The sequence below is a fragment of the Dromiciops gliroides genome, chromosome 6 (assembly GCF_019393635.1).
Source record: "Dromiciops gliroides isolate mDroGli1 chromosome 6, mDroGli1.pri, whole genome shotgun sequence".
Classification (NCBI taxonomy): domain Eukaryota; kingdom Metazoa; phylum Chordata; class Mammalia; order Microbiotheria; family Microbiotheriidae; genus Dromiciops; species Dromiciops gliroides.
In genome coordinates this window covers 170,387,580-170,411,068 of record NC_057866.1, presented here as the reverse complement: position 1 = coordinate 170,411,068, position 23,489 = coordinate 170,387,580, and the positions used below count along the sequence as shown (strand labels likewise).

General features: G+C 34.2%; 1 protein-coding gene across 2 annotated transcripts in view; it reads right to left on the bottom strand.

Annotated features, from left to right (window-relative positions):
* Positions 1-379: 379 nt before the first annotated feature.
* Positions 380-23,489, bottom strand: part of RBM46 (RNA binding motif protein 46) — a 40,073-nt gene continuing 16,963 nt past the window's right edge. The window contains exons 5-6 of one of the 2 annotated variants that reach the window (XM_043972737.1): positions 6,627-6,686; positions 380-579 (exon numbers count right to left, since the gene is read on the bottom strand). In XM_043972737.1, coding sequence (XP_043828672.1) covers positions 380-579; positions 6,627-6,686 — 260 coding nt within the window. The remainder of the gene's footprint in view (positions 580-6,626; positions 6,687-23,489) is intronic. The other variant, XM_043972738.1, reaches the window with a different exon arrangement.

Below are 23,489 nucleotides of genomic sequence, written 5' to 3'. Positions count from 1 at the left end.
GTAACTAAATCTAATATAACTAATGTCTGCATGTGTTACAATATTAAAGATATGCTGGTCAATAGAGGAATTATTTGAAAAACATTTAACATAAACCACTGGGTTCTACTGCCCACTCTTAGATCAGGAATTGGTAATACTTAAAATCCAAGTTTAAAAAGAATAGTAGCCTACTGAACCCTAATTCAAGGGAAACCATTGAATAACTTTAAACTTGTTCAATAAACATACACATGTTCATATGTATCAAAGGTTACTATACTGAAATAAACATTTTTCTTTTCAAACCAAATGTGCAAACCCGATCTAAAAATAAAACAGTATTTTAATCTGTAAGATTTACAAAGAAATTTTTACATTAATGTTTACAACATTTTCTTCAGAAGAATGAGGCCTGATTGGAGATATATAGTCGTTGTCCAACATGGCTGCCATTAGCAAGCGATATTGTTGGTGACAAGGGGTAGCTTGGATAAGAATAAGGCCTTGATGTATAAGGAAGCACGCTGGGTGTCCCAGAAGAGAGGGTAGCACTAACAGGGGAAATACTATTTACTGAGCTGCGACGGAAATTGTAGTCTGTAAATAAATACATGAACAGTTACTTTGCATATTTTTATGGATACAAATTTAATTCAAAGAGACAAAACATTGAAACACTAATCACATTTTAACATAATATGTTCTAACACTCAAAATCTTGATGTTATTAATAAATATTGTTTCAGCCTGTACAACACAGCAAATCTTGATAGCTTTTTTATCAGTTACTATTATTTGCCCTTCATTGCCACAATTCTCCAGAGAATTTTATGGGGGAAAACCTATTTTTTGTCATTAGTTTTAGTGTCTTTGTATTTAGGAAAAGAAAACCTGCAATTTATCTTGCTCCATAGTGAAGCTTTGTTTGGATTAGATTTGGTACTGAAGCTAAGTTGTAGTCTCAGAAAAAAAGCTAAAAAAAGGCCAATTCATTGTTATTTCTTTTATGAATTATCGTTAAGACTTAACTAGCAGAACCACTCATCTTCCCGGACTACAGAAATATTTGGTGTTTATAAAGTAACTACCACTATTTCACATTTAAATACTATTATAAACCTTTTATACAACTCAACTCACCAATTTAAATTTGTAGTACTATTAGGCACATAAACACATTAAACTAATCACCTCTTAAAATAAAACTTCAATCAACCATAATCAACTTATATTATAGAAAAATAGCAAAATGTTGAAGAAAAATGTTTAAAATAGGGTTATATTTGCAAAATTATTATTCCACAATAAACACATATATCTTATTTCCAGTAATTATCCTGCATCATTAATTGTAATTTAATACATATCAAAGACCAAATCTGTATATCCTGAATTTTCCAAAAACTCAACTATGCTCTTCAGTGTAGGATAAGCCTAAAAGGATTTGAAGTAGGCTACAAAAAGTATTATTTCCAAAAGGTATGATGTTATCTAGGAATGGAAAAAAAGGACAAATTAGGTCATTTAATGCACAGGTAAGGTTTGCACTGTATTATTTTCCTACTACTATAAAGTGAGGCACCTAAAATATATATAAGCATTAACTTAATGTGGCCAATGAGACAATGTTTAGCCAACAGGAATGAGACCGACATCAGGAGAATAAGCTCAAGCAACATCAGAAAGGACCTAGTTAAGAAAAAGAAAAATGCAAAAATTAAAAATTGGTTATAAAGCATACAATTTTAGTATTATAAAGAGTATATCTTCATTGTGACTATTTTATTTCATGCATATATACTGCATCATTAATATAGGAAGTAAAATGTTTTGGACTAGAAATATATTAATAAGATCAAGTTCAATATCCTTTCAGTTAGGTTCATATTTAATGAAAGATTACTGTTTTCCTTTTCCAAAATGGGATGCCTCTAGAAACCATAGAGAAAAATGTACTACTACCCTCTCCCTTGGAGTTCTTTCCTGAAAAGCTAAGTTACAGAATGAACTACATCAAGTATTTTACACCAAGTAAACTAGGTATAATAAACACAAACACTAGGATGAGGTTATCTCAAAGGTAAATTTTTTAAAAATCCCATCACATCAGTAGTACTATTAGACAAATTGATACAAAAGGTTATAAAACTATTTTCTGATAATTATTAACACAAAGGAAGTTTACTTTGGATTATCTACCCTTCTATATTGTTTCTAAAAGTACTTTAAAAAATATTTTATCTAGTCTTCTTCATCAATCAGACTACTGAAAGAAACATTCTCATTTATTCCTCAAAGGTCTTGAACACCAAATCTTTTAGCCAAAAAAATTACATTTATGTCCTAAGAAAATATGTGAACTACAAAATGTTGAAAGATAAACAGTTCCTCTGGTGAGAATTTAGAGCTGAAAAGGCTCTTCATCCAACCCCTTCATTTTATAGAAGGAAAAGGTCAAGGTTACTATGAAGTGCTTTGTCCAAGGTTATAGAATGAGGAAAGAGCAGAGTGATGAGAAACTAAGTTAGGACTTCACATTCAGTACTTTTTCCACCCTATCAAACTTCCTCTTAGTAATGTCTCTTTTTGTGAAATTAGGAATGTTTGGGAAATGACTGCATCTACTCCTGATATTAATTTAATTAGCTCATACTACTTCTGTGTGTTAAGTTGGACAAGCCATTAAATATCTCTAGCCCCCAGGTTTATCTGTAATAGATCAATTGGTGAATCCTATTCTACAACTAAACGTGATCTTTGATGCCATCTTACTCTGTGCATGAAGTCTAATGAGAATGGGCAAAACCAAATCTTTCCTCAAAACTTTACAAAAATAGTAAAGTCCATGAAAAATTACAGGCATCTGGGGGCGGCTAGGTGGCACAGTGGATAAAGCACCAGCCCTGGATTCAGGAGTACCTGAGTTCAAATCCAACCTCAGACACTTGACACTAGCTGTGTGACCCTGGGCAAGTCACTTAACCCCCATTGCCCCGCCAAAAAAAAAAAAAAAAAACCAAAAAAAAAAAAATTACAGGCATTTGAAAACAATTTTGTAAGAGATTTAAGAATTCAGTACAAAAATGTATTGTGTACCAGCAAGTGCTAGATCAGGGGTTACAAAGATTAAAATATCAACAACAAAAATAACTGCCCTTCCTCTCAAGAAATTTATATTATAGTGAAACAAAGCTAGGCATATTTAAAAAAACAAACCAATATGATTAGAAAATAGTCATTAAAATATCCAAACTTAGGATAGAAATGTAAATTCATTTACTATTATTATTAGGGATCACTTAGCTAGTAGAATCTCTAGAGGCTACATCAAAGTTTTGTAGTTTCAAAACTACCATTACTTTGCTAGGTTGAATTCAAAGAGAAAGCAAACACCACCAAAGTCTCAGATTCTCAAGAACTTCATTCCCATATGAATGAGTTAAAAGTCTTCACATATGGGGCAGCTAGGTGGCGCAGTGGATAAAGCACCGGCCCTGGATTCAGGAGCACCTGAGTTCAAATCCGGCCTCAGACACTTAACACTCACTAGCTGTGTGACCCTGGGCAAGTCACTTAACCCCAATTGCCTCACTTAAAAAAACAAAACAAAACAAAAGAAAAGTCTTCACATATGCTAGTCTATCCTCTATGGCTCCCTTTTTACCCCCTCTACATTCTTGTTCATTTAATTTACTGCTCAGTTCTCTTTACCTCTGGGCAACCCAGAGACAACTTTGGATTTTCATGTTTTATGCTTAAAAAAAATACTATCCAAAGTCCCTCTGGTTTTCCATAATATTCCATCATAAAGTGTAACTCAGTTAAATGGAATATTTGATAAACCAGTACTTATACTCCCCCAAAAAGAGAATTTTAGAGATGGACAGGACCTTAGAGATCATCTGATTTCAACCCATTCATTTCATAAATAAGAAAACTCTGACCTAGAGAGAGAGAGAAAAAAAATTTCCCAGAGTCACAGAAGCAAGAATTCAAGCCTCCTAACCCCAAGAACATAAATCCTATAGTAAAATGGCAGGCTGTAACAAAAAATCATTTCCTAGCAGTTCTATAATTCCACCCGTGACTTCCAAGTCTCTAAAATGGATGGCTTCCCATCACAATTCAATTAAATAGTCAATTTGATTTTTAATCAAGAACATCCTATATTTGTCACTACTAGCTCTAATAACTGGGCTTCTTACAAATGAAAAGATTTCACCATAGTCTCAAATGACAATTTCTGAATAGGAATATTCCTAATATATTTATTAACGTAGCCTGAATCAAAAATCTACTGACTTTATATCCTTAGGATATCATGTGCACGATATATTATCTATATTCTCTGATGTATTTTTAAACTGTTTATCAGTTATTTAGAAGTTCCCTGGATGATTTTCCTCAAATAACTGTGACTACCTCATTTATAGTTTTTAAAACTTATCCTCTCCCCACATGAGCAATCTCTCCATTATGGGTAAGAGAAGATGTCCTCTTTCTTATGATGGCTCCTATTATTTTTATTTATTAGCCAAGCAAAAGCCTTGTCTTTTGTACCCACAGTACACATTGGGGGTGAGGGGGAGTCCAAACAGTTTCTTAAATGTAAACTTTCCATTTTTGTAGACTATTTCTTTTTAAAATTATTTCTTTAGATTTTCCCTAAGGGCCCCATTTTACTTAGTTTCCTTTTCTATAATTTAATAATTACATTTTGTCTTGAATTGGGACTTTAGTGTTGCAGGAAAACATAGCTTTAACACTGTTAATGTATTATCAGAACACGTAGCATTAAAATATAAGCACAAAAATACTTTCCCATGCCAAATGTAAATTATTTTTAATTATCTATGATGTTGTACCTTTCTTTCAAGAAAATCTAGATTTTACTATAATGAAGTATAAAATTAACAATTATTAAGAATTACAGATTGAAATATCCTATTAACAAATTGTCTACAACCCATAAGTAATTCATTCTCAGCCGCATCTTAGGAGTTTGGACATATAATTTGGAATCACCATATTTGCTAGTATATTTTCACCCCCTTCCACTCCAATTTTAAGAAAAAGTTAATAGATTTCTACACACATACAACTTATTACCTTCTATACATTTTATCATAAATGGTGGATTTGAAGAAATTTCTATTTCTGTTTTTCCTGAGGGTAGTATAGCAATTCCCAGAAGTCTCCACAAATAGTTAAAAATATTTTTTTGAAATTTCAAAAATTAAAATATATTTTTTTCAAATACTCTGTATGGTAGTCTTTAAAATGAATGGAAGACAACAGTATACTATATTACTTGCAATCATTATCCTTTTAAATTGTGATTTAGGTACTTAACAATTACTACTGAGAGACAACCATTTCTGTACAAGCTTAGAATCAGAATGTTTGCTTTTATTTTCAAGCTTAAATCTATTATTTTTCAATTTTTAAAACTTTTCCATGGAATTCTTTTAAAATTGTTTGATTTTAGATTTTATGTTTCCCAACCAATTTACTGGTATGTTTGTTTTTCAAAGACTATGGCTAAATAAATATGTAACAGTTATATAAGGGACCAGCATTTTTTTCTGTTTTCTTGATAAAGATAATACTTTAAGGAGATAATGTGCCTGTGGATGAAAACAAATTCAATGGAAAGAACCTTCCAATTATTAAAATAATCACTGTTCACATCTCAGATTGCAAGGGGAGAAATATATATATATACACACACACACATATATATATACATACATATATGTATGTGTGTTTGTGAGTATGCTTGTATGTGTATGGATATTGATGTTTATATAAAAATATCTCTCACTGCGAGTTCATTACCGATGGACCAATGTCACTTAACCTAATCACTTTTTGTTTTTTTAAAAAATCTATGTAAACCAGTGGTGTGGGTAATGGAAGTAATGTATCACTTCTTTCTAGGAACCACTAGAGCAATAAAAACTAAGCAAAGTTCTTGTGTTAATAATCATCAATCTTCACCCCACAACTGTAACTCTCTAAATGTGCATTATGCCACATTTTGGGGATTTATTACTTATTTTCATAACATGATTTCAGGATTTTTCTATTCATATATAAGAGGGAAGCAATACTAAAAGGTATAAGAGATAGCTCTAATATTAAGGCATCTCATGAACTTTCAACTCTTTACAATAAAACTGTCAGCCCATGGAAAATACAAAGATAGCTGTAAATCCTAGTAATTATAGGATTATAGTAATTTATAATTATCTTAGAGACATTAACAACTGCAGTTTAATAAGAACAGAGAGTGGTCAACTTTTATAAAAGGAGAATATAATTTGATTACAGTAAGATAGGTACCATTATTTACTTAATGTCATTTGATAGGTTTTAGCATTTATTTTCATGATACTGATTTTTTTTCTTTTTTTTTTCGGGGCAATGGGGGTTAAGTGACTTGCCCAGGGTCACACAGCTAGTAGGTGTCAAGTGTCTGAGGCTGCATTTGAACTCAGGTACTCCTGAATCCAGGGTTGATGCTTTATCCACTGCGCCACCTAGCTGCCCCCCATGATACTGATTTTTAAAAAGCCAAACATATCATGTAAAATATTTCTTCAGCAATAGAACAAAATACTCCTAAGGGTAGTATTTCTTACCTCTTAATTTATTTTCTCCAAATTCTCCTACACAGGTCCAGGTTGAAGAGATTGTGTTCCCTGTCTGTAAGCAGGGAGACAGAAAAGAATTGAATCTTTAGGATGATGTTATCCCTAACCTGGAAGTGTATGGAACCCTGGCAGCTTTGGATTTAAAAGAAAAAAAAAAAACAATTTAAAACCACTTGAAGAGCAGCAAATAGGAAAATTAATTAGAAAGAAACAAGTTACAAACAGTTATACTTTCTGAAGGACTACAGAAATTTACTGCAGAAGAAAGTGATGTTTGGATCTGCCAAAGAGAATTATGAGGTAATAAATTAGCAGAAAAGAATTAAATCTTTCTCTTCAACTCTCCTACACAGGTACAAACAATAGGTCTTTCCAAGAATTGTGGCTCAACAAGTAAGATAAAGAATAAAAATATTTAAAGAAATTACTATCATCAGACTTCTAATAGCAAATTTCAAAAGATGCTATTGTAGCAAATATGAAATATGTAAATAGGATAAAGTGCAACTGGATTATATGGTGAAATACAGTTCTGTCCTGCTTTAAAAGAAGAGAAGACTGCCCGAGTACTCAATACTCATGGCAATAAAAGATATTCTGCCTTAAATACTTAAAAGCTTTGCCTATGTAAGACCTAATTCAACCGGAAACAATACTACACAATAAAGGACAACTGCTTAAGGTTTTTTTCTTCATGCCCATGAAAAGCCATGGTCTAACTGTTCCTCCCATCAAATTTGCTTAGGATTTTATACTATTTTATAAGTTTGATGATCAGTAGAAGACTAATTTTTACATACACTTTGTAAAAAATAGAACTAGTAAAGAACAAAATTTTCACTTCTTCATGAGATCTTTCATTTTTATAGGTAAATATGCCTACTAAGAATTCACAAATATGACAATGAAATGGAAATGCACAAAAGACAGCAATATTATAAGAATTACTCGATGGCCATGAAATAAAGGTACCTAAGAGAAAGAATAATAGAACTAAAGAAAATAATGAAGATCTTCAGTCCTAGGACCATAATAACCTTGACTAGTGACAGTAACATTATAAAACAAGTTTTGTTTTAATGGAGATTCCCCCAAAGAAGCACTAAATAGAAATGGAGATAATGTATGAGAAGAGAAGTCTTTCTCTATTTTTAATGTTTGTATTAGTTAACGCCTGGACTCTGGAATTACTTCTTTACTAGGCCTTAATTTAATATGAAATCAAAGAAATAAGATGGCAAAAATTTGTCAAATTATGTAAATCTGTGACTACCAAATTTCCAGTATCAATTAAGAGACTGACAATATCTAATGTAATGTTTTTATTAGAGGGGCAAAACAACATAATTCTATTAATAGCTGAATTCTTTTCTCAAGCATCTTAAATGAAATTTTGAAAGATGGCTTTTAAAATGGTGCATTTTTTAAAGCTATAATCCAAAGAAAAACTGAAAAAGGACAATTGTTTTTGAGCAAAATGCTCTTACTGCTACATTTGTTCACAGGAATTACCAGTGGGAAAGGATGAACTCTAAATTAAAGACTGAAAGAAGTATTATCCTTTTAATGTTGTGATTAATTTAATTGATGTCTTCTATAAAATTCAAATTTTTAGCATAACATTCCTACTCTTCCTTTATTTTCAGGAATTGTAGTCCAAAGGTCTCCATGTAAAAAAGATCCATCTTTTACCAGTGTTGCTGTATGGATGCAAGTAATGCAACTTTACAGTCTATGAAAATTCTAAATTAGAGGGAGCTAGAAAGGTGCATCAAGTTGGTATAGGTATAAAAAATGAATTATGAAGAAATGAAGTGAAGAATTATCATCAAAGAAATGAATGAATGAAAAATAATCTGGGCCGAACTTGGGAGAAAGCAAGGGATAATAACCTCATGGATGGCCCATCTATTTTCCACTGGTATCCTGACTATGCCAACAGAAAGGAAGGAAGGGCCCTAGCATGTTAAGTGGGATCGTCTATAACAAAACTATGGAAAGTCAGACAAGAATCACACAGGATGGGAAGAAATGGATAGATTATGTTTTATATCACATAAGGTTATTACAACCTTCCCCCACATCAACGATATCACAAAACCACTTGAGTATTTGAGCTAGGGAAAAAAAGTAAACAAACTAGATGAAAATTTCATCCTTTTCTCAATTATTTTTTAAAAAACCTTTAGGATATGAAATTTTGCATGGTCCTGTTTAAAACAACCTCACAGGATGAGTGTTTTACAGGGTAGAAGAATGAGAAAAGACAAAAGTAACTAAACAATGAAGAGGAAATGTTTCTGACTTATATACAAAGCTGTCACACTGTTATTTTCTTTTGAAGACAGAAAATAAATAACTGAATGTGCAGGATTCCAATGCACTCCAATTGAGGAAAATAGCAATATCCTGAAGTTTCAGTTTTTTTTCTGCCTCCATCAATATACTGGAAAGAATGTCATCCCCTCAGTCTAGACCTGTGCAGGAGAATGAAGGAGAGATACAATGCTATTACAATTAAAGCTCTCAAATAATATGTAATATGTAATATTTAAAATTATCCATACTAAAGTATTTATAAAATGGTTATAGATGGAAAGAAAATGTTTTATTCATATTAAATAGCTGTAGACTATATGTGTTAAATTTAAGTAGCAGTATTACTCAAAGTTACAAAACTGTACTTAAGGTACAAACAAAAAGAGTCATTTCCCAATAGCTAAGGACACGAAGTTTTCAAAACTGTATAATATTGCATAAAGGATAAGGATTGTTCTATATTACCAAGCAGAGAAACAAAAAATCCAAACACCTCTTAAATTTCACCTCAACTCTCAAAGTGGCAACTAATTTAATGTCTTTGTGAACTCATTGATTTGATTTGGTAGCTCTCTCCAAAGGACGTAAATCACAATCATCCATGCCTGTCGCTCCTGTGTGACTCTTATCCACATTTTCCCATACATTTGTTACAAGGAGGTATCTTACACACTCCAGACCTTTCTTGCTTTTTCCAAATATTGGAAGATGTCAGTGTAGTACATGGGTTCCCACCTGTCACCCTTCATTAATGCCCTACAGACTGTCTTCTTTTTCATACATTTCCCTAATTACATCTTTTATTCCAATTTTTTTTCTTTTTTTTTTTTGTGGGGCAATACTTGCCCAGGGTCACACAGCTAGTAAGTGTTCAAGTGTCTGAGGCTGGATTTGAACTCAGGTACTCCTGAATCCAGGGCTGGTGCTTTATCCACTGCACCACCCAGCCGCCCCCTCCAATTTTTTTTTTGAAGTTTTGTTTTTGTTTTTCTATATTGTGGTCTGTATACACTATACCTCTCTTTATTGCCTTCTATGGGATACTCATTTTTAATTCTTCAGAGACCACTGTATGTTTCCATGGTTCACAGCTAAATCACACTAGTAAAATGTTGGTTTTGTAATTTTCTGGAAGCAATTTATCCCACCCTCCTAATTCTATTTAATTCTGGGCCCAACTCATCTGCCATTTGTACTGTTTCAGATATGTACACTTATGGTCACACTCTATAGATGAAGAGCAAAAAAGGTATAGGTCAATATGGAAGGAGCCAAGAGAGACAGCCACTAAAACACTACTGATGGAGCCACAAATTGATCCAACCTTTTTGCATAATAATTTGAAATTATGTGAGATAATGCTAAACTGTTCATACCCTTTGACCTAATGATACTACTACTGGATAAATCCCCTCAAGGAGGTCAGAGACAGGAAAAGGTCCCATGACAGTACTTTCTGTTAAGGAGAAAAGGAAAAAGTGGGTACACAGTGAGTGTTGGGAAGTAGCTGAACAAATTGTGGCACAGGAATATAATGAAATATTACCACCACACAGGTGATGAATATGAAAGATTCAGAAAAAACATGGAAGGCAAATTAAGCAGAAACCAACAGAATGATATATGTCCATCGTCTACTATTCCACACAGACCCAGACCAATAGACTGTTTCACATTCCATCCAGTCATCTACAGACCACTTTTGCTATCTTCTCTACTGCCACTATCTTGCTTTTAAACAAGTAACAACAACCTTCTTATCAGTCCTTTAGAATCCATGCCCATGGACCCTGGGGAAATTAAACCAATAACTTCTGGAACCACCCCTCCCTGACTTTTCATTTCTCACTTTAGGCATGGTATCAAATTAATACAATCAAATACTGCCATTGCTTCTGCAAGAATCATATCAACTAAGCATCACCATGAGTTCAACCATCCAACTCCTGCTTAAAATTTAACCCCTTAAAATAACCATGTAAATATTTTTTAAACATTTTATAACATTGTATAAATTTATATTTAATGTCTTTTTACAAACTGATTGCACCTAGCTTTCATCTTTATAACACCGGGTGTGAAATTAATGGGCCATAATTCACATACTGGTGAATCTTGTTCCTGAGTAATGCTAGCCAATCAGATTACAGATTTCTTTCTTCATGGAGGAATCACTTGCTTTATTGTGAAGGACATATGATGCAGTAATTTTTGTTACTGTTATGTATGGAATGTTTTGTTTTTGGCAGACTGTGGTGCTTTGATTTTAATAAAATAAACTTGAATAATAAAAAAAAAGAATATCAACTGACCAAATGACTGAGTATTCCTGTGATCCTGAGACTAAAATCCTTTCCTGAGGCACCATGTCTCTATATATGCTGTTTTTCCCTCTTAGAATATAAACTCCTTGGGTGAAGGAGGCTTCTCTACTTTTTTATTTGCAATCTCAGAATTAGAATTTAACACAATACCTCTCACACAGTACACAGTTTAAAAATGCTTTTTTCATTCTTGCATGCATGCAATAATGTTGATTTAAAAAGAAAATTGGCACTTTAACTCTGATCAATTGTAATGACTAATCTTGGTCCTTGGGAACTGATGATGAAACTTTTCTTCAAAGTTCTTTAAAATTCTTCAAAGTTTTCATAAAAATAGAAGCAAGAGGCTATGAATGTTCACTATGCCCTTACAGTCATTGTATCTGGACTTAAAAATTTTTTCTCTGTTTCAAGAAAGGGTTCAATAGTGAGAGAAAATTAAGGAGAAATAACTTTGGTGTAAAACAAAGGGCAGCAATAAAACTTTTTTAAACTTGTTCTTAAAATATTAATTATCTTACACTACTTTCAATAATATTCATAATTTGACCTAGGCTCAGGAAGTATATGGAAAAAAGGTTTTCAGGAGGTGTTCTGTAACAGTAGAAAGAGCAATGAAACTGAACACTGAGACTCAGTTTCCTCATCTGTTAAACTGGTGAAATAATGCTTGTAACTACTTACTGTGTTGCTATGAAAAAAGTGCTCTAAAACTTTTATCAATATAGAAATGTAACTATTAGTCTAACTTGGTTTAACTTCTTGTAACTAATCTAAACTGGCTCCCCCTGTCCATGATACTCAAAAGGATCTGTGATCACAATGATTTGGAAGTTCCCTCCACAAATATAACTAGCTAAGAAGTTGGCAAAGAGGGGGGCGGCTAGGTGGCACAGTGGATAAAGCACCAGCCCTGGATTCAGGAGGACCTGAGTTCAAATCCAGCCTCAGACACTTGACACTTACTAGCTGTGTGACCCTGGGCAAGTCACTTAACCCCCATTGCCCCACCAAAAAAAAAAAGATGGTAAAGAGATAGTGAAGATGAAGTGAAGAATGACAGAGGGGATTATAATTTTTAATTATCTGGAGACTACTATATTCCAACTTTTTCTGCTATACAATAATATGGTAGATACAATACAACAGAATGGTAGTATTAAAAAGATGAGCTTTTGCTTTCATAATAGAAAGCTTGGGGGGACAGCTAGGTGGCACAGTGGATAAAACACCTGCCCTGGATTCAGGAGGACCTGACTTCAAATCTGAACTCAGACACTTGGCACTGTGTGACCCTGGGCAAGTCTTAACCCTCACTGTCCTGCCCCTCCCCCCAAAAAACAGAAAGCTTGGTGGTAGAAGGGGAGTGGTGGCGAGATTAAAGTCATTAAAAGAGTTTTGTGATCTCCCAAAAAGAATGCAACATACTTCAAAAATCTCTTGTTCAAGTAAAAACCCAATTTGTCCTTCTGTGCTATCTGTCCCAAATAAACATAATGATTAAGTTCTATATGGTGCCCATTCAAATGCATCTGGACAATAAAAATTCATCTACTTGGTCTCTCCTGTCAAGTCAAACTCCTTTGAATAACAGCTCTCTTCCAGGAGGCTCTGCTATGCTCAAGGGCTTAATGTAGTCAGCACTACACCACCTGTAAAAAGAACATCTGAGGGCCTTCACTATCCACAGGGAATGCTGTTTATTTCGGAGGCTGTACTGGATCTCTTTAATCACAGTAGAGAACATCTTTGGCAGAAAAATAGTGAATGAAGGCTCTTTCTGAATTAATTTTTATCTTACTCTTGAATGATTTTGATGTAAGGATTGGCCATTAAAGCAGCATTTTGCTCTACTGAATCAAATGCTTTTTTAAAACCACAAACAAAATTTTATCTTTAACTACATCTTTCAGTCAGTTGTTAGATGGTAAAGATGTGGTCCCTAAAAATGGAGACTTCTTTTTTTTCCTTTCTCCTTTTTAGATTTCAACTCTTTTCCTCTGCCTTATTAGCCAAAGCCTACAAGAGTCCAACATAGTTCCTCAGCACATAACAACTCCCCATTTATATATCACTTATAGATTTACGAAGAACCTTTTTACAACAAATAGGTAGTAACAAGGTATTATTTCTGTTCTACAAATGAGGAAAATTAACCTCAGGGAAGGATGATAACACAGCTAAGTGGAAGAACTAAACTTTAACCCAGGTCTTTTGACTCCAATACACTAGGCCTCCCATAATGCTCCTAATAAATTCATAAGCTTGTCTTTCCTCTTACCACAAAAGAATTCCCTCCCTCAAATCATATCAGCTATTTGAAGATTATATTATACAGCAAATAAAAAGATTCTCTGTAGGATTAGGGTAAAATAAAGTGAAAAATACTGGCCATGCTTTATGAAGTTTGTAATGCAATTGAGGGGGCAGCTAGTTGGCGCAGTGGATAGAGCACCGGCCCTGGATTCAGGAGGACCTGAGTTCAAATATGACCTCAGACACTTGACACTCACTAGCTGTGTGACCCTGGGCAAGTCACTTAACCCTGATTGCCTTGCCAAAAAAAAAAAAAGAGAGATAATGAACTCAGAGATAAGATTTAGTAAATTTAGATAGAGGGCACAGGTGGGAATTGATTATGAAAGGATTATATCTATAAAGAATTTATTTTTTATCTTTTTTGGTGGGGCAGTTGGGGTTGAGTGGCAAACCTAGGGTCACGCAGTTGGGGAGTGTCTTATGTCTAAGGCTGAATTTGGGCTCAGGTCCTCCTGGGTCCAGGGCTGGTGCTTTGTCCACTGTGTCACCTAGCTGCCCCATGATGACATCTTTACAATAAAATGAAGGGGTGAGAGGACTGCACTGGGAGAAAGGGAAAGGGAGAGGTAGAATGGGATAAAGTATCTCACATAAAAGAAGCAAGAAAAAGCTTATGGAGTGGAGGGGAAGATGGGGGAGAAGCGGGAGAGTGAATGAGCCTTACTCTCATCAAAATTTGCTCAAGAAGGAAATAACATACATGCTCAAGTGGGTATAATAATCTATCTTGCCCTGCAGGAAAGTGGGAGGGGAAGGGAAATAGCGGGGAGGGGTGAAGGAAGGGAGGACAGATTGGGGGAGAGGCAGTCAGAAGCAAAACCCTTTTGAGGAGGGATAGGGTAAAAGAAGATAGAAAATAGAGTAAATTTCATGGGGAGTGAATAGGATGGAGGGGAACACAGCAATAGTAACTGGGGAAAAAAATTGAAGCAATGGAAGAAGATGATGATGATGGTACCTACTTTGCTGGGCTATTGTGAAGAAAATTCTTTGTAAGGTATAAGGTACTATATATAAATGATAGCTATTATGGAGTTTTTTGATAGCTATTATTGTTGTTGCAATAATCAATCTCATGGGTGTTTTGTAAGGAACTCTCCCTTTAAAGTACTATATAAATATAGTTTACTATTAAAAAAAAAAGATGAGCAGGATGCTATCAGAAAAACCTAGAAAGACATACATGAGCTGATACAAAGTGAAATGTACTGTATATTAAATAACAGCAATATTTTAAGATGATCTGCTGCAAATGACTTAGTTATTTGCAGCAATGCAAAGATCCAAGACAATTCTGAAGGACTTAAGAAAAATGCAATACATCTACAGAGAAAGAACTGATGGTACCTGAATACAGATGGAAGTATGTTTTGTTGTTAGTTCCTTTTCCTAAAGTTTTTTGTCTGCTATGTTTTGCATGTAACATATTGAATTGTCTGAGTTTTCAAGGTGGGGAGATAGGGAGGAAGGATGAGAATTTGGAACGCAAAGTTTTAAAAATCGATGTTACAATCTGTTTTTACATGTAAGGTGGGGGAAAATTTTATATAAATAAATAAACAAAAGAATGAATGAATGAATGAATGAGTGGAGGGGGGGAAGGAATTGACCTTGGATTCAGGATGAACTGACACAAGTTGTTGTTTAGTCATTTCAGTTGTTTCTACTCTTCATGACCCCATTTAGGATTTTCTTGACAGAGATATTAGAGTGAATTTCCACTTCCTTCTCCAGTTCATTTCACAGATAAGGAACTGAAGCAAACAGAGGTAATTGACCAGCCAAGTGTCACACAGCTAATAAGTATCTGAGGCTGAATTTGAACTCAGGTCTTCCTGACTCCAGGTCCAACATTCTATCCATTGAGCCACCTAGATGCCTATAACCTGATAGATGTTAGCTATTTATGTATGCGCAATCACTTAATTTCTCAGTCTCTCAGGAAACTCTTTAATACTATAGGTAACAGATGGATGATGTGCACCAATGGAGGCAATCTCTCTACCATGGAATTCTGGACCAGGTTCATGTCTTTGTGTGGGGACGTATTTGTGTTTTGTCAAATATTTTATGTACATATTTCTCACTTAAAATCTAAAAAGAGAGAGAGAGAAGATTTAGGGGAAAAATATTAGGGGAAAGAATCAGAATGAGTATAAAGTAAATAATAAATTGTATGTTTTATACTCTAAGTGCTATAGAATTTATGGAAATGGATAAATCAGTATCAGTTAACACACTCCAGGAAGGCTTGGGACTTGAAGTATATCTTAAAGGACAGATGGAGGAGATGAAAGGGTTAAAGTCTTCTCAGGCAAAAGTTCCAAGCATCAACAAAAGAGAAAATGTAAAAACAGACATAGCATTGTGGATAACAGTAACAAGACTTGAACAAAGAATATATGTTAGACAGTGTTAAGTCAGAAGATGGGGAAAGATTTGAGAGGGCAAATTAAGGACTTTGTACTTGACTCTCCTGGACAGTGAGGCATTACAGATTTCTGAACAAGATAATAATATAATGGGGACATCTAGGTGTCACAGTAGATAAAACACCGGCCCTGGAGTCAGGAGGACCTGAGTTCAAATGTGGCCTCAGACACTTAACACTTACTAGCTGTGTGACCCTAGGCAAGTCACTTAACCCCAACTGCCTCAAAAAAAAAAAAAAAAAAAGATAATAATATAATGAAAGTAGTTCAATATTTCAGCATCCCAGAAAGGATAAGAGTGGGGAGAGATAGAACAATTAATGAGTATTTTTTTTAATAATTTAATAGGAACAATGATAAGGAACACCAATAAAAGGGTAGTAATGGAAACTTCAAAAAAAAGACATTACTAAGAAAAGAATTATAAACCTTGGTAAATTATTATATATCGGGTAGTACAGTAAGAATAATGGGGTAAGACTTATGGTAGTAATAAGGGTGGAGGTTAATAAAGATAGAGAATAAAGAATGATATAAAACATTACAAAGGTCAACAAAACACAATAACTCAATAACAAAGTATATGGGGAATAAAGAAATTAGAGAATGGCTCCAAGGATTTAGGCCTAGAAGACTGGGAGAAGGGTAGTGTCAAAAATTGGGAAAGTATACAAAAAATTTAGTCTTAGATGATGATTAATTTAGTTGTATATTCTTCTTCAGAGTAATAGCATTTGTCATAGACAGTTTTGGTTTTTTGGTTTTTTGCGGGGCAATGGGGGTTAAGTGACTTGCCCAGGGTCACACAGCTAGTAAGTGTCAAGTGTCTGAGGCTGAATTTGAACTTAGGTACTCCTGAATCCAGGGCCAGTGCTTTATCCACTGTGCCACCTAGCCGCCCCCAGCATTTGTCATAGATAGTTTTAAGTAGAAAACTGGAGCTTGGATAAGAGGATTGGACAGGAGATATTACACACACATACACATACATGTATGTATGTACATGAAGTATTCAAGTCTAAAATGGTCAGATTTACTTGAAATAGACAGGATCCCATTTACCATTACTCAAGTCAATTCCTCAACTATTTTTAGGTATTTGAAGGGGAAGGCAGACACACACAGGAGGAGGTATGTTCGAATGTAGTATGTTTTTGGATCAGTAAGGACAGGAGTAATGCTTGACAACTGTTGAACACTGTTATGCTCTGCATACAACTATTGGGGCAAGGAAGGAGACCAGCAGCCTCCCTCAAAACAGAACAGGATTGGGGCAGCTAGATAGCACAGTGGTAAAGCACCGGCCCTGGATTCAGGAGTACCTGAGTTCAAATCCGGCCTCAGACACTTGACACTTACTAGCTGTGTGATCCTGGGCAAGTCACTTAACCCTCATTGCCCTACACAAAACAAAAACAAAACAAAACAAAACAAAAAAAAAAAAACACAGAACAGGATTTATTTTAACAAGAATGAACTTTAAAAAAAAAAACCACAAATAGGATCTGTAGGATCAAAGGGAAGGAAATAAAATGGGGAAAGGGAAATTATACAACCTCAAAAAATACCACCGCCCAGCAATCAGCTGAGAATACACAGCAGACCTCCTGTCATTCCAGCGTCCAGCTAGAATGCCCAATTCTCCTCCCCCAATCCCAGAAAAACCCCACATAGCCCCAGCCAATGGGATGGCTGCTCTGACAGTCACATGACTGCCCTCGCTAGGTTTCCAATCATTATAATTTTGCCAGGCCCATGTGGGTGTCTGCAAGTGGTGATGATGTGAGGTGCCAGCGCCATGGCAATGGCTACAACCAGTGGGTGGAGCACCCCTGCGGTTTGCAGAGCCCCAGGCCAGTACACATCGAGGCATAAAAACCTCAAATAATTAATTCTTTACAAAGTTCGGTGAAAATGTTCCTTCCTCTGGTCCAAAGCTCATTTTAAAAATGGGAAAACTAAGCTTATGAACAATGGTAGAATGGTTCTTTTCCATCTTATCACTAAAATATGTGTAACTCTTGAATGTATACTGTATTGGGGTCTTGAAAATGGCTTTTAAAATAATACATTTTTAGTTTTCTACTAATGTCTTTAATATTAAGTACCTACATACTTTCAAGGTTTAAGGTTTTTTAAAAAAAAAATATGGTGTCCTGGGGGCAGCTAGGTGACACTGTGGATAAAGCACTTGACCCTGGATTCAAGAGGACCTGAGTTCTAAGCCAGCCTCAGACACTTGACACTTATTAGTTGTATGACCTTGGGCAAGTCACTTAACCCTCATTACCCTGCAAAAAAAGAAAGAAAAATATTGTGTCCTACCAACATTGCTCAGGTTTCTGAAGTCCCTTAGATCTTTACTATCTCAATCTCCAGATTAGCATTGTTTTCATCTCCTATCTACTCCCAACTCTTCATGGCTATATTTGACGGTTTCTTAAATGTTGACATTCTTCTCTGTCCTCAACCTAATTATGTACAATGTCTCTGGTCTCTACATCCCTCTCTCATCTCTACTTTTCTCTTCTGTTTGCTCAATCTTCCGTAATCAGTATGCACAGAATTTAGTTTTTATAAAGCTTTTCTCAGTTTATAGCATTCCTTCTTTTGGGTAAGCAAACTGACCAAACACAAAGCTTCTGAAAATGTGTGTCTTTGTATCTATTTAGTTCTTTTCATGTATGTTCAATATCTGAGTCTTTTAGTGCTTATAGTGCTTCACTGGATCATCGATCTAGAGCTGGAAGACACCTAAGAATCCATCTAGTTCCATGTCTTCATTTTGCAGATGGGGACCAAGGGCCAGGGAGACTAAATGACTTAATCAAGGGTACATAAGGACTAAGTGTCAGAGACAGGATTTGTAGCCAGGTTCCCATACCAACCCTTCCCACCCTCATCCCAAGCTCATGATCTTTCCACTGGATAACAAGTTTAGTTTTTTGAAGAGTTGAATAACATGTTTAATCACATTTTGCTTATACATAACACCATTCCAAATAAAATGCCTAATATATTTTTGTATACCTGTTCATCAAAGTGCTAAATACAAAGGTCCAACATTCAGATGACATCTGAAATATTGCAAATATAACCCAAATAGGTATTTCTAAATCTATGGAAAAGTTCCATTCAAAACAATCTGGCTATGAAGCAAGAATATACAGTATTACTAAATGACCTAATTATGAATGTCCAGCTAAATCGTGTAGTTCAACCTCTTTTTACACAGAAGAAAACTGAGGCTCAGAGGGGCTAAATGACTTGCCCTAAGCTGGTCAGTAACAGGGATAGGACTAGACTCTTCATCTCTTAAATCCCTGTCATTTGTTCTAATATGTTATACTGCAATTTAAAAACAAGGGCAAGAGTCTCTTGTTCTCACTGTATTAAATTTTTTTTAAATGAGCTTAAGAGTAGGAGAGCAAAACATCTGAAAACCCACCAAAAGTACAAGGTCTACAGTTCTTTTCTTTCTTAGTATTAAAAAAATATATTTTTTACATGTAGAACCCCAAAGAGAATACAAAGAGAAAAGGAAAGATCAAAGAACCACACATGCTGTAGAAGGAAACAGAAACATAGACTCCCTGCTCTCCTTCTACATAGGGGAGGGGGAGAGGTGTTGGGGAACAGAGGTTAGTTTCACTGTAACATTGGTATCTTCCCAGCCCTATACCCTAAAAAGCTGCAGCAATTTGAGAGATCAACAGCGGGGGCTCATTTTGTCATCTGAACTGATAAACCAGATAATTTATATCATGGTCCAAAAAACTCAGAATTCTCCAAGTCAAAAAAGTTTTAATTATTAAATTCTAAAAATGAGTCTTATAACAAGGGATATCTGTATAGTCAACTTTCAGTTATCCATACTTTATAACAGTATAGATAATCTAGAAATTATGTGATATTAGCCTTGGTATACCTTTATGTACTTACATTTGAATATAGGTGCATCTGATATTCTGAAAATTCACAACACTTAAAGAAAATAATGATGGTGTACTGTAAAGGTTTAATTCAGAATGGAATGGAAAGATTTCTGTCTTCCCCATAAAGTTGTTTTGTTCCCTAATCAATGCTAGAAAGAGGAAGTAATTTCCCATAATGGTACAATGTATAAATATAAATAGAGTTTAAGGTTGCTGTCATAATTAAATCATAACTTCATTACAAGTGAGGATGGTGATAAACATTTTGATTCAATGTCATCTCTAGCACTAGGTAACAACGTGGTCTTCCTCACAGCTCCTACTGCAGTTTAAGCTGTACATGGACCAAGTATAAACAAGTAGCAGTAATATCACAAAGAAAATTAAACAAAAGAGGTTGATAATGTCACTGGTTTCTTGCTACCAGTAACTAGAAATGGTTGCAGTAAATTCACTTATTTCCAATGATGTGACTCTTCAAAGAGCCCCCAAAATAAAGAGATAGCACTATACTTTTATTAAGATTACTAATGTAAAAGTAAAAATAATTAGAAAGTTTATAAATCTATGAAAACAATATCACAATCCTAGTTTCACCTTAAGATTGAAGCTGCATGACATTTATATAAACACAATCCAGCAATTATTAGCTGGGAGATTAGTTCTGAACTAAAGATGGCTTTAGAGATACTAAAAAGCAACCATAGACAACCAGGAAAATCTAGTTCTGTCCCTAGTCTTTCTATTGCTCTAGCTCAATCTACTTTGGCTTTTAATCCTGATATGCTCTGGTCCTCTAATCACAAAGATTCCAGCATTCAAAGTGGCAAGTGGATCTCAGAGAGCCCTGAATTTTTAACCAACCATCAAGGATCAGCTTTACTTCTCACCCCAACAAATGTAATTAAGATCTTTTTTATCAATCTCTTCAGATGTTATTGAGTTTATATATGTGGAAGACAAACACAGACACAGAAAAGAAATGACGGAAAAAGAAATTAGAAACAAAGTATGGAGATTTGTAAATAAATAAGTAGATGAGAGGAAATCAAGGGTAGATGAAAGAATGGCAAATGTGTAACAAGATATAAATCAGAAAAGGCAAGAAAAATTGGGAACCAAGGCACAAGATATATGAGAGATGATCAATTAGAAGCAAACTGGTTAGAATGGATATTTTTCCCTAACAGATTGCAACATAAGTGAAAATATAACAATATATAGAATATTCAAATAAACAAAAAAAATTGCTAGGGGAAAAAAGAAACTTCCAACCTGCAAAATTAATCATGTTAATATTTATACTCTTTTATTTATTCAGAAAACAGGCCATAAGATGCACTGTAGAAACAAATTTTAGAAATTTTACATTAAGTGGCCTTTCATGATAGGATATCAACAAATGCATACAGGCAATTACAGGCTAAAATTCAGAACACCACGAAATTGATAGCTAGTCGTGGCTCATTGTTTCTCACATTATCTATTCCAAAATAATTTCCCCAAGAAAATAAACACAGTGGTAGAGTTTAGATTATAAAATGAGCATACTGACTCCCTCCCAGTACCATGCTTCTTTCATTTCACTACTCACACCATTTCTGAGAAAACAATATAAAATGAGGTAGAATGAATAGAACAATCCAAGAAATCTGGAGGAAAAGCCTCTCTTTTTAACACAACCAGTTTTTTTGTTTTTTGAGGTTTTTTGGTGAGGCAATTGGGGTTAAGTGACTCGCCTACGGTCAACACAGCTAGTAATTGTTAAGTTTCTGAGGCCGGATTCAAACTCAGGTCCTCCTGAATCCAGGGCTGGTGCTCTATCCACTGCGCCACTTAGCTGCCCCACAACCAGTTTTAAAAATGCATTTATTTGAACACCTACTTTCAGGCCCTACGTCATTTTACTTTTGTAAATACAGTCTACAGTGTAAACCTGTAGAAACAGAATGGTTCTGAAACACTCCCACCATTGATTTTCTTCAAACTATCAATAATGTCCTACATATTTGGGGTGAGCATAACAACCAAATACTACCAGGTTATTATGAAACCATGAATAAAAGTTGACCAATCTCTAGAGTAGGAACCATATATGGAACCAGTCTATTGGCAAGCATATAAATTATATGGATTTCATTTATGTGGATAAAGTGATGAGCAGAGCTAAAGCAAATATATATATATGAGTTTAATAATATTGATTATACATGGTCTTTAATAATGCAAAGTATAATTAGACAATCAAGTAATAATTTATCAACCAAAATATTCTAAATTTTAATGATTAAGAAGTTAGGTATTGCTACTAATATTCCTGTGATTTAAAACTTTTTACTAATAGATTTCAAGATGTTAGGAGGAACATTTTAAACATTTTTAAAGTGCTTAAAAGCATAACTGGCCTCTTAACTCATCAGAGATGAAGATAGGTCTCCAAAGCTTCTTCTGTTATTCCAGTTTCTGTTTCAATTCAGTGATCCACTCACTAAGTCACATTACTTCTCATAAGCAATAAATAATTGTCTAAGAATAAACTGTAATTAATGGTCTATAGAATATGTAGTAGGAGGTAGAAATTTAAAACATGTCATGCTAAAAGAGAAATTCATATACCACAGTATAACCAGTGGATGTCAAATATTAACTGTAAGTAATTCTCAAAGATCAATATTATCCCCTGTATTAAAAGATTATTAACAATAAAAATGCATTACTACTCAATACTATTCAGAACTCTTCTATAAAGCCATATATATATATACACACACTCATACTCATATATGATGTATATTATATACAGCTACATAATAGATATATATGTTAGCTGACAATGTGTGGCAAAATCATGTACTATTGCCATAGAGCAACAACTTAGCAATAATATGCAGTATTAATTATAGCATTTGATATAAATAAATAATTTTGAAGGAAAAAAAGATGACACAAAAATCTAAATTAAATGATGTTGAAATGTAAAATAAAATGTTAATTATTATAAACTATTAAATTTCTCTTTAGAAATTCATTTATCAGTTACCAAAATTACAATAGGAAAGAAACCAGACACTAAAAATAAAAACAATTCCTAACAGTAGAATACTAAACTGGCTGAACATCCCAAGTATTTATGTACATGGACATTTTGCTTCAGAAAACATAGACTGAATTATTAATAATTAACTGTTTATAAAATAATGATTTTTGTCAATCTGGTAAATTCAGCCCAAAAAAAATGCTTAGCCTGAAACAGGTAAAACTGGTTGAGTTAACTAAGCTGTTCATTTTAATCAAAAAAATTGGGGGCGATAGCAATACAGTTTTACTTCATAATTCAAGGTGAGAGTTTTTCTAATAAATATTTTGGTTTTAAACGAAGTAGAACTAAAATAATTGAAGTATTTTCTAGCAATAATATAAAGAATTCAATATGATTTATCTGTGGTCCTTCACATCTTAGAAGGTCTAACACTTCTGATCTGATGTCAAACGCTTATGATGAAAATGGCTTGAAAACATATT